At 47.9% G+C, this 12560-nt stretch overlaps 1 protein-coding gene across 1 annotated transcript in view; it reads right to left on the bottom strand.

The window, feature by feature from the left end:
* LARS2 (leucyl-tRNA synthetase 2, mitochondrial) overlaps nucleotides 1-12560 on the bottom strand; it is an 88974-nt gene that overhangs the window by 56937 nt on the left and 19477 nt on the right. The window contains exon 6 of the mRNA XM_036432057.2: nucleotides 2630-2719. Coding sequence (XP_036287950.1) covers nucleotides 2630-2719 — 90 coding nt within the window. The remainder of the gene's footprint in view (nucleotides 1-2629; nucleotides 2720-12560) is intronic.

Raw genomic sequence — 12560 nt, 5'->3', positions numbered from 1 at the left:
GGGGCTCCACGGGGGATTCTCAAGGTGGTATCTGTGATCCTGAGTTTGTATGCTCCCTTCTCTGTGACACAGCAGCTGGGGGGCCCCTGCCCGCAGGCCTCACCCTCTTCATCTCATCTTCCTCTTGCTTGGTTCTCTTCCCTCACCTCCCGGGCCACACTCTGCACAGGAGGCTTGTCCCCCAGATCACCCTCCGTCAGCTTTTGTCTCCCGGCCAGGGCATCGCTCCTCCGGCCTCCGGCTCCTCCCCATCGTCGGCCTCGCTGCTTCCTCCCCAGGCCCCGCCTGGCCACCCCTTCTCTGAGGACACGGACATGCAGCTTCTGGCTCCAGAAGGCTGGTCCAGTATGTGGTTCAGGGTATTGATTTCCTCAAAGTCTACTAGCTTTTCTCTTGACAAAAGGATGCTTAGTTAAGAAACACCACATATTGCAGCTACCAAGAAACCAGCGGCTGAGAAGAAGCCCGCAGAAAAGAAACCCACCACAGAAGAGAAGAAGCCCGTGGCATAAACTTAAATTGTTTATTCCACAACGGTCAAGTCACTTTGGACAGCTAATTTTGAATAAAAATATGATCAAAGGCAAAAAAAAGAAAAAAGAAAAAAGAAACACCACATAGATCCTATTAAAGGATGTAATTCTCAAGATTGATATTGCTCCATTCCATCCAGAATGGGCCCCATTTGGACAGAGTCCAGGGGAAGGGGGTGGGTGCCCAAGGCTGCTGCCACCACCTTCCACAGCCCCGGAGGCAGAGTGGGAGAGGCTGGAGACGAGGCCGCACTGCACACCAGCTCAGGGGCCCAATCAGCCCTGCCACCAGTGGCCACGGAAGACCTGGAGACGGCCAACGACACACTCTTAGACGGGCGCTCTCTGCAGCTCCCAGAATGTCCAAGCCTCAGGCAACATCACTCCTTTCTCTCCCAACTACACCCACGGAACAATCTCTTTTCAATCACAGAGGCAAACTCATGTTCTCCCAAGCACAGGCCTTGGAAAGCTCGTGTCTGCCCATCCTGAGCTCACAGCTTCATTGGTGCTGACACTGTGCAGTGAAATATGTCAACTTTTGGGAGAGCTGCCTAACACTGTACTGTGTTTCCCGAATGCCTAATGTCTGATGTTACAAAGTTATGCAGGGGTGAAAAACCCACGCAAAGTGTGAGACAGACCAGTCCAATCCGTTTTAATTTAACAGCATACGAAAAGGTCAACGCTGCAGCTCAAGTGCAAGAGACCACCGCTTGTTGACTTTCGCTATAGTGTCAAAGGAGAATATTCACAATTACGGGAAGTGATTATGAAGTCACCCTTCCACTTTTAACAGGTTCCCTTCATTCAGGCTTCTGGTATTCACCACCATGACTTTAAATAATAAAAGTATGCTTTGATTTCAGATATTGTCTTTGGACCGTTCTGGGGACGCTGGGCCATGCGTGGTGGATACTCCGCATGGTTGGCCATACAGCCTTCCTCCCACCCTCGACCCCTCTTCTAGTTCGCCCTACTTTTATTAGCTTCCATAGCTACCTTTCTAACTTAAAAAAAATGCATAGCTGTGAACCTCTAACTTTGCGCCTCTGACTCCTTGCTGGGAAAGATGGAGGGATGGTCTCGCACTTGCTTCTATTTTTCTTCCCCAAGTTCACCTCCTGGCTTTCGTTGCTACCTTATTTTTATGTTGTCAAGGTTTAAGACATCTTTGTTTTATTCAGAAATTCGAGCGGAGCTTTCTGCATCCATCTCTATATTGATTCTAAAGCGTTCCAAACCTAACAACAATGATTCTGTGAGTAGTATTCATTGTAAGGCCAGGCAGTGTGAAGTGAGTGACCCACAGAACAGTGAATGTAATTGTGTCGTCAGATCCCTCTGGTCAAAGGAGAGTGGCGTTTCCACTTGTTACTTCTGGATCTTCTAGACCCACGTTGTCTAGAGGATGCTCTGTGATGATGGAAAGTGTTCTAGATCCGTGATGTCCAGTCTTCGCTACTCTAGCATGTGAATGAGGACCTCAATCTTAATGCTAATGAATCGCCATTATTTTAAACTGAAATGTCAACATCACACGCCGTTGGTGGCTACAGTACTGGACAGAGAAATTGTAGGCCACACTGTGATCCTCCCCCTCCTCCCCAGCACCTCAGGAGCGTCCACTGTTACTGGGCTCCCACCATGACACGCTCCTCGCCTTCTTGGGAGACCACTCTGTAGGCACTGTCCTCCCAAGACCCTGCAACGATGATGTTACCACCCACTGGGCAGGGACAGAACCACACTTCCGGGAGTGACTGACCCAGCGCACAGCTGGGAGGGGTCGCTAGGCTAGGGCCTGGGAAGCCTGCATTCCTTCTCTGCTCCTGTCCTGATCTCAGCCCAAGCATCAGACACTGTTACATGCTGGGAATTCAAGTGCGAAAGGACCAAGCCCTGCCCCGGAAGCAGCAAACTAAGCCAGGCGTCACTACTTTCTGGATCTGCTGCGACCAAGGCCATGACCTTGAGGTCATGTTCATTTTCACTATTTTCATGGGCAAATAGGGCCCATTTGTTTCTTGATCAACAATGGTGTGTTCTGAGCAGACGGAAGAGATTTATTTAAAGGGCAGCTAACTTGGACTTACCTCCTTCTGATAGGCCAGGCCAGCGTCGTAGAGCTTGATAAAGAGGTACTGAGTCCACTTGTAGTAGTCCGGGGAACACGTGGTTATTTCCTGTCGGAGAGGGAGAAGGAGTCACCCACTGGCTACTGTGAACACTCGCCCCCACACCACGTACGCACCGGCCTTGCAGCATTTTGAAAAGCAATCTCACTGCAAACGTGTGACCGGCTATCCTACTTTCCACCCATTTGTAAAGCGAGAGGAGAGAGACGTGATTGAAATGCCAACCCCAGCCCTGGCTGGCGTGGCTCAGTGGATACAGTGTCAGCCTGTGGACTGAAAGGATCCAGGTTCAATCCCAGTCAAGGGCACATGCCCAGGTTGCAGGCTCAATCACCAATGGGGAGCATGCAAGAAGCAGCCAATCAGTGGTTCTCTCATCATTGATTCTATCTCTCTCTCCTTTCCTCTCTGAAATCAATAAAAATATATTTAAACAAACAAACAAACAAACAAAAAAGAAGCTGAAACCGGTTTGGCTCAGTGGATAGAGCGTCGGCCTGTGGACTGAAAGATCCCAGGTTCGATTCCGGTCAAGGGCATGTACATTGGTTGCGGGCACATCCCCAGTAGGGGGTGTGCAAGAGGCAGCTGATCGATGATTCTCTCTCATCAATGTTTCTAACTCTCTATCCCTCTCTCTTCCTCTCCGGGGAAAATCAATAAAATATATTTAATTAAAAAAAGAAAAAGAAAAGAAATGCCAGCCTCGCCTTTCCTGTTTAAAGATGAGAAAATCAACCCGAAGTCTTCTGCACACCCCTCCCTCCACCCACGCAACGAACATATGAATTACGGAATGAGGCTCTATCGTTTTTGTCAGCGCAAACATAGCCGGGGGGCCACAAAACTGATTCGTAAAAGCAGTTCATTTTTAAAGCAATCATAAAATCCAAGAGGAGTATTTTCCTGCTTTTATACGATCTCCATTTGCAAAGAAACCTTGTGTTCGCACATATCACCAGGGCCTCGTATCTCCTTCAGGCTCATTCCCCTCCGTGTACTCCATTATGTGAGTCAGGCTGGCATCGACATAGGAAGACCCACCAAAATCATTACCAAGTATTAAACTCAGTGCAAAAGCGTCTGGCTTGTATCTCCAGCCTGAACCGAAGCCTCCCCACACTTACTTTCTGGCCTGAAAACGCCTTTGCTATGGAATCTTGAAAGGCAGGTTACTGATAACTCCCTGTTCGGCCAGGCAGATAAGGTCAAGAGGCACAAAGACCTGCGCTCTCACTGCTTCCTTCTCCTGCTCTCTGCACACAGCAGCTAACAGCGGGATGGACGGAGGACGGGGCACATTCCCAATGGTTCCACCCGTGCGGACATCCGCCTTTCTGCAGATGGAGGAGAGCTGAAGCCCAGTGGGGAGGGCGAGGAGGGCCGGGGCTGAAGAGGGGGTCTGGGAAACTCGAGGTGCTCCCAATGGGCTACCTCTCTTAGGTAAGATTCTTGTGTATTATGTTCTTTTATGTGCTGACTAATAAAAAGCAGAGAAATCACTACTAGAAAACAAAGAACTCTGACTGCCAGATCCATTCCCCACTCCCCTGCAAGGCAGAGAGGACAACCAGCCCATCTAACAGCTCTGCTCTATGGTAGCTGACCCCGGGGGCCAGCCCCATCAGTGCCCCAGCTGTGGCACCGAGTGCTGAGCTGTGAGCACCAAAGCCAGCCCCAGCTCCCAGGCTGCACACACACACACACACACACACACACACACACACACACACACACGTCTGCAGGAGCTACATGCGCAGAGTGCCTCGCCAACTCAAGAATGGGACCAGCACACTGTGGGCGGGCTTGCTCCCCAACACCTCCAAATTCACCCTCATGCCAGGATCGGTTCCTCACCAGCTACCCTCCCCATGCCACAGAACTCCTTTCCTTCCGTTTCCCAGACAAGCAACTGAAGAATCTGCATTTCTTTATTTTAAAAAAAAATTTTTTGGGGGGGGGGCCAAGGGGAGAGGAAGGGAAAGACAGAGAGAGAAACATCGACTTGTTGTTCTACAATACTTGTTGATGCATTCATTGGTTGATTCCTTTATGAGCCCTGACCGGGGATCAAACCTGCAACCTTGGCGTATCAGTATGGCGCTCCAACCCTCTGAGCTACCCAGCCCGGGCAAAAACTTGAATTTCTAATAAAACCGGGGCAGGAGCTATGTTTAGATGTTTGATTTGTTCATCACTGTCTGCTCAGGTCCTGGCACGTCGAGGCACCCCAAAATTATTGTTGAATGAAGAATAAAATAAACACACCAGCTCATCTAACGCCTGCATGCTGAATTAAACTAAATTCAAATTACATTGTTAGTCTATAAGATGAACTAGGGCAGGGGATGCAAGAATGTGGTAAAAATATTCCCAGACTTGTTATGGTTTGTTTTTGCAAATTTTTATTCATTAGAAGTTTTAAAAAGTGTGTGAATTAATATGAAAAAAAATGACAGTTAAATTTAGGAGGTGACTGTTCTCTTTCCTCTACTTATCTGTATCACTAAGTTTTTCATAATAAAGCATCAAAATACTTCCATTAAACACATATAATATGCATATATATTACATGCATGTATGTGTTTTCTCGGCCCTGAATCTGCTTCTATAGATTGAGAATAAAAACTACAGTACAGCAACAGACCAGTACTATTATCTTCATCCAGGTTTATGGTTTTGAAAACCACTTTCACTTGAACTAGAAGAAAACTCACGGGTCCAGTCAGAGGGAAGAAAGATGGCTGTCCACCGAGCATTAGTCTATTTCACCCGCCAGGAACGCAATCTCTATGGAAAGAGCCAGCTCCGAGGTGCACTGAGTGTGGGCACTGCAGGCCCTCCGCCCCTGCCTTCAGACTGGGTCTGACCCGTGTTGTTCACAGCGGGTTTCTGTGTGTCATTGGAGGAAAAGTCATGCCAGCTGCTGGAAGGGTACAGCTCGCAAACCAGTACTCCAGGACCATCACCCACTCCCGACTGTGGAGAGAAAGTTCTGTGCTGTGACCGCGCTGGGACCTGCGAGCTGGACCTGGGCCAGAGCGGGAGAGGGCTCACTGCAGCCCCCTTAGAGATGGACCGAAAGCGATGCTCATTCTGACATAAATCAGCGCCTCTCCCTTGCCTCCTGCAACGAGCTGGTTCCTGGAACAGGCTGTGTGCAGGCTGGTCAAGCATGTAAAGTAATCTCCGCACCTGGAAGCATGCACGTACCAGCACCCGTGACCGGTGCCCGCCAAGCAGCGTGAAGATCCATTTATTTCCTCTCGCAGCCTCCACGACGTGCCTTGTGAGTTTGCCCTCATAAACTGTTAATTACCAACTGGATGGCAGCCTCTACCTTCATCTCTCCTGCCCTCTGTTACGGAGGGAGATTCTCAGCGCCAGGAACGTGCCTGGTGTCTGCGTGTGTGAATGCCGATGGCTTTACTTGGGTGCATGTTTACCACTCACACAGTCCCCTCTGAAGGGCCAGTGTCCCCAGCCCAGAGGAAGCTGGGAGCGCTCCTGCCCATTTATTCCCACCTGCTGCACACAGGGTCCACCAGGGCCCTCGGTATCATCCTCTCCACGAAGAAATGGCAGACCAGATGCCCCAAGGCTCCCTAGTCCAGTCTCATGAGAACTACAAACATGGTGGGGAGAGACCTTGCTCAAAAATGCATTTCCTAAAAATATCAGAATGCTTCTGGAACCTTCCTTGATTTGCTGGGTTTAAAGACAACAAAACAAGTAGTTCTAATCTTCTAATACTTCATCTCAGAAAAAAATCACCAAAAAGGGGACATCTGAAATAGCCTCAACAATAAAGTTTAAAAAAAATCACCAGACATCTTTCTAAAATTAAACTGCTAAAGCTTTCCCTTTAGTCTGGCTAAAATGGAGACTCCCTTTCACATTTTCCCTGAGAACTTCTTACTTAACCCAGCTCTTAGACAAGGCTCTCCTGGGCTTTCACCACCAGAGATGCTCACTGCCCTTCCTCCGTCCTCCTCCTAAAGCAGGATAGCTCCCAAGGACACCTGGTGATACCTGGAGACACTCTGTCTGTCACACTGTGGGGGGGGAGGGTGGTGCTGACATAGTGGGTAGAGGCCAGGGATGTTGCTAAAATCCCTTCCATGCACAAGACAGTTTCTAGAACAAAAAATGATCCAAGTCCAAGCATGCCACTGCTCGGTGGGTTTTCATTTTTTTAGTTTGAGTCTGTAACCTCAGGCAGATTAAAGAGCCAACCAACTTTCCCATAGGCATTCCACATGAAGGCATACAGCGTCCTTGGGGAAGTGGCAATGCCAGCCCCTGCGCTTGGGCTCCCCTTCTCCCTCTGCTGTGACCCCCGAACTGCCGAGCACATGGGGCAGGGTCCTCATACCCAGGGAGCTCGTCCCTCCTCCCAGTTCTGAGACCCACCCCGGGGGAGACCAGGCAAGTCTGGGGGTGTGGGCAGACACAGTTCTGAAACTCGGTTATGCATGCATAGTGCTGCTCCCTGGGCATGAGTGATTGGTTTTACTCCCTAAATGTTAAATCATTTAATAGGCCTCCAAGTGGCTGTCTGACTTGGAAAACCTCTTGTAATAAATCCATGCAATACAGTTCCTATTGTGAAGTTAGAGAGGCGTATCATTTTTCTCAATACATCAGTTTACCACCTTCCATGAAAAGGCTGCTGACAAGTGTTGAGAGATCATCGGTTGGAATCTGGCCCACAGCACCCAAATGTCCTGGCCCAGCCCTGCCTGTACCCCAGGGGAGCCCACTGTCTGTGGGGTGGGGATTCCTGCCCCCCCACCCCCACCCCATTCCTGCGGTGGGAAAGCACTGACTTGGGAAGACTTCTTAGTCAAACGCAGGCTGTTTACTCTGTTCCAGAACCTCTTCATTCTTTTTTAAATTTTTTAATTGATATATATATATTTTTTTACAGAGTGGGAGAGGGACAGAGAGCTGGAAACATTGATCAGCTGCCTCCTGCACATTCCCCACAGGGGATGCGCCCGCAACCAAGGTACATGCCCCTGACCCGAATTGAACCTGGGACCCTTCAGTCCGCAGGCCGACACTCTATCCACTGAGCCACACCAGTTTTGGCACCCTCTTCATTCTTGTGCTTGCCTTTCCCTGCTTCCCAGACAAGCCAACACCTAATGCATCTTGTTTTTAAAACAGAAAGTCGGGTTATTCAGAGTTATACTCCGAACGCGGCCACACTCACACAGATCCCCTCCTTTGTGCCGAGCCGATGGGACAGGTGTTAATATCAGGGTGATTGATTAATCATGAACCTAACATTTGTCTAAGAATTCATTTTGAGGTAATTGTGTTCCTTCACCTCGGGACTAACTTTAGACTGAAAAGCAGCGTTTAATGAAGACTGGAAATCACAAATGCTGTGCACTGTGCTTATGGAACACACATTTCGTTCTTACAGGTCTTGTTTCTCAAATCCAGGGCTGCAACTAAACGCTCCAGTCATGTGAAAAGTTCATGATCTACATGCTCTGGAAGCCAATCTAGAGAATGACTATTAATAGAGGGGAGACGCTGCTCTGAGGTTCAAAGACAGCTCGCACTGTCTTTCTGAGCTTAAATATAAAGCTCCTCTTGCCCAGGTGAAAGGTCCCAGGTTCGATTCAAGGGCAAGGGCCTGGGTTGCGGGCTTGATCCCCAGTGTGAGGCGTACAGAAGACAGCCAATCAATGATTCTCTCTCATCATTGATGTTTCTCTCTCTCTCTCCTGCTCCCTTCCTCTCTGAAACAAAAATATATATATTTTCTTTTAAAAGCTTCTTTTTGCTACTGTCTTGACCATTATTTTTTTAGCACTATTTTGTTGTTGTTTGTTAATCCTCACATGAAGATATTTTTCCATTGATTTTTAGAGAGAGTGGGAGGGAGAGGGAGAGACAGAAAGAGAAAAATAGCAATGTGGAAGAGACACATCAATTGGTTGCCTCCTGCCCCGATTGGGGCCGGGGATCTAGCTGAGGCACAGGCCCATACCCCTGACTGGAATCGAACCCAGGACCCTTCAGTTCAAGGGCCGACGTTCTATCCACTGAGCCAAGTTGGCTAGGCCTGAGCACTACTGCTCTTATGGTAACCTAAAAGCTGTCTCCGGCGGCACACTACACAAGATTCTGAGAACCAGCCACCGTCGGACGAGAAACAACAATTTGCTTAATTTCCGGGTAATTGTCCTTTGCCAGCTAACAACAATTTCATCAAGGCAGCCTAACAATACAGACAGCTTCTCTAAGGAGGCAGTTGGGAACAGAAACCCCTCCATTAAGCTACAGATGAGACAAATGGGTCTGAATGGCAATTAGTTATCTGTCTACTTGAACAGACGCCAGTGTTTCCCCGATCCAAGCCAAACCAGCTCTCCACAACGGCTGCGCTTCTCTGGAAGGAAAAGAACATTTTTATCTGCAACGCACTTGAAAATTTCAGGATCGGCAGGACCGAGTCGTCGGAAAGCTGTTACTGAGATGTAAGTTGTCTGGGTTTCCTGAATAAAGGAAAGCCGTTTGCTTCCGTGGGCAAGGACCCAGCGGAGGAGCAGAGAACATCAATCCATCAATTGCTCTGCTGCCTGCCAGCTCCATGAGCAATGGGTGGTAGAGGCTTGTCACGGCCTGAAAGCTTTCATAAGCGAAAAAGAAAAACAAAAATAAAAGCAAAAAACTATAAGCTTTGGCAAATGCATAGGAATTTATTTTGAAGGTCTTTTAGTCCAGTGATTTAAAAAAATTTTTTTAATTGATTTTAGAGAGAGGAGGGGAGAGGGATAAAGAGAGAGAAACATCTATCGGCTGCCTCCTGCACACCCCTCACTGGGGATCCAGCCCACAACCTGAGCATGTGCCCTGACCAGGAATTGAACCATGACTCCTGGTCCATGGTCCAATCCTCAGTTACTGAGCCATGCCAACGGGCAGTCTGGTGACTTTTAAAAGGGAAGAGCTAGGGACAGAGACGCACAGATCAGAATCTTACAGGAAGGAGGAGGATTTTAAAACTATTCAGGGTGGGGCAAAAGGAGGATTCCAGTTGTTTGTATAAAAAATAATACAAAAATAAAAAATAAAAAAAATACAATAATTTACAAATAATACAATAATAAATTCTGTGTTGTGCACACTCACAACTGTAAACCTACATTGCCCCACTCTGTGCTCGCCCTCTCCTTCTGAGCAGATGGAATAGGTGTACTTTGCCCTCCTCTTTCTACTCAGTACAACTGACATCCGGGTCACTGTGTATATGAAACAAACATAAGATTCGGAAAAATGGAGAAGAGAAGGCAGGCTGCTTGGGAACCTCAACACCCGAGGAATGACAGACACGGTGGCAAGGTCCTTGGATTTCTTGTGCCTAATAAGTCCCAGAATCGGAGCCAACAGAGCCACGGAGTGCAGACAAAAGACTATTAGTCTGTGCTCTGAAATATCGGCGTGTCCTGGAACAGTCCTGGGGAAAGTCTTCCAGCTTTTATTTTCTCACGCCAAAGCCAGTTACTTATTTTTCCTTCAATTTTTTATTGTGGTAAAACACACATAAAATTGACCATCCTAGTTTTAAGTGTACACTTCAGTGTTACAGTCCCCCCTTATCTGCAGGGGATACGCTCCAAGACCCTCAGTGGGTGCCTGGAGTCACAGACAGACAGTACTGAGACCTAAAGACACTATGTTTCTCCTATGCATACATACCTATAACATTTAATTTATAAATTAGGAACAGCAAGAGGTTAGCAATAACTAGCAATAAAACAGAACAATCATAACAGTAAACTGTAATAAAAGTTATGTGAATGTGGTCTCTCTCTCTCAATATCTATTGTATTGTATTCATCTTTTCGTTTCAAACTTCAAAGGAAGGACTTTATGCTTCTCTCTGGCATATATGAATTGCCAGCATCCGTACTCTTGTACTTGGGGGCCATTATTAAGTGAAGTAACAACCAGCAAAGAGAATGTCGATCCCCACTACCTGGAGGACAGGATCCTATTGCACACCTGGCCCCTGAAGCTATGTGTAAGCCGCTCCAGGGACAGGTGCACGCCGCCTCCCAGGGGCTCCGGGTAAGGGACCGGCAGCCACCACTGAGCTAAGAGCTGCAACTGACCAAAACTCACTGCCATTTACCATTCAAGTCTTCCCCTGGGACTTGCAAGCCTTCGATAGACTCCAAAGGTCCAAATGGTTATATTAGACACAGCCTGGCAGTGCAGGTGTCATGTGGGGAGACAGATTCCTGGTACTTCCTACACTCTGCCACCTTCCTAGAATCCCTTCCCCAAAGCTGGACTTTGTACTCAACTTGATCACCAGTGGATTTTTCGAGCCCCTTTTCTCCTTTTTCCAGTGGCTGCTGTTTGCTTTCTCGGTGGAAATTCACTCTTCCCCTGGTTTCTACAGCGCCATTTTACTTCAATTCTACTCCAATCCTAGGACTTGTCTCGGCTCCTCTCTGTCTCTTGACCCCCAACTCCAAGGCATCCTGGGCCTCTGTTCTCTCCACACTGTCCCGTGACTTCATCCAGTTTCTCCGCAGCTGGTCCTCTCCAAGGCTGGCCACCACCGTCCTTCCCTGTCCACACGTGCGTGTGCTCACCCAGAGGATTTCTTCTTTGCTTGCAAATCCGTTTCGCTGGCACTGGTCTTGGGCCATCTGCCAGTTTCCCTGGGATCTTCCAGGATCTTATCAAAAGAAAGTTATTAAATTTCAGACTTACCTGAAATTGACTTTCACATATAAGTTCTCAAACAAAAGATATGTTTTGACGGTAAGTTTGAAAGATTATTTGAAAAGTTCACTTGGGGCTATCTGATGCTATGAATAACTCATCCTGGAATGGCTCATCTTCAAGGTGATTAGACATCTCTTCAGTGAAGTTACCTTTTAAGAAAGACATGTGAGCCCTAGCCAGTTTGGCTCAATGGGTAGAGCATCGGCCTGCAGACCAAAGGGTCTCAGGTTCAATTCCGGTTAAGAACATACACCTCGGTTGCAGGCTCCTCCCCAGTTCAGGCCCTAGTCGAGTGCAAGAAGCAACCAATCAATGTGTTTCTCTCACAACGATATTTCTCTCTGTCTTCCCCTCTGTCTTCCACTCTCTCTAAAATTCAATGGAAAAACAGTCTTGGGTGAGGATTAAAAAAAAAGAAAGAAAACCATGTGAAACCCAGTGGGATACTCCAGAGAAAACCATCATAACTTTCATCTAATATAGTAAACACCTCATTAAAAGTGCCAGTTAGCCCTGGATGGTTTAGCTCGGTGGATAGAGTGTCAGCCTGCAGACTGAGAAGGGTCCTGGGTTTGATTCTGGTCAAGGGCACGTGCATGGGTTGTGGGCTTGATCCCCAGTGGGGGACATGCAGAAGGCAGTCAATCAGTGATTTTCTTTCATCATTGATGTTTCTATCACTCTTTCCCTCTTTCTTCCTCTCTGAAATATATATTGATATATATATATTATTATAAAGTGCCAGTTAGCCTCCTGTCACCCTTCTGCCCTGGCTTATTCCCCATCCCTACTCTAAGTTTCACTATTTACAAACACCGGGCTGTTCATCAATTTGCAAATAGTTCAGAGTGGAGGTTGCAAAGTAAGGCAACAAGTCAGACAATCCATTTGTTTCGCAGCCATAGCAACTGGAACGGAAGCCTGAAGAACCAATCAGACAAATCCAGGCTGTTAGGCATTCTTCAAAACCAGGACACGAAACTCTTCAGAAGTCAAAATCATTATCGGTCCCCAACTGGGCTCGTGACCACCTGTGGGGACCGGGGACGGAACAAACCACTTCCTCGAGGAGCCACACGGACCGGGTGGCCCCAAGAGACCTGGTGAGGGCTGAGGAGTCCCAGAACGC

The sequence above is a fragment of the Pipistrellus kuhlii genome, unplaced genomic scaffold, assembly GCF_014108245.1.
Source record: "Pipistrellus kuhlii isolate mPipKuh1 unplaced genomic scaffold, mPipKuh1.p scaffold_m20_p_11, whole genome shotgun sequence".
In the NCBI taxonomy this organism is placed as follows: Eukaryota; Metazoa; Chordata; class Mammalia; order Chiroptera; family Vespertilionidae; genus Pipistrellus; species Pipistrellus kuhlii.
The sequence above is the reverse complement of the archived record's forward strand: the minus strand, read 5'-3'. Positions and strand labels throughout refer to the sequence as shown.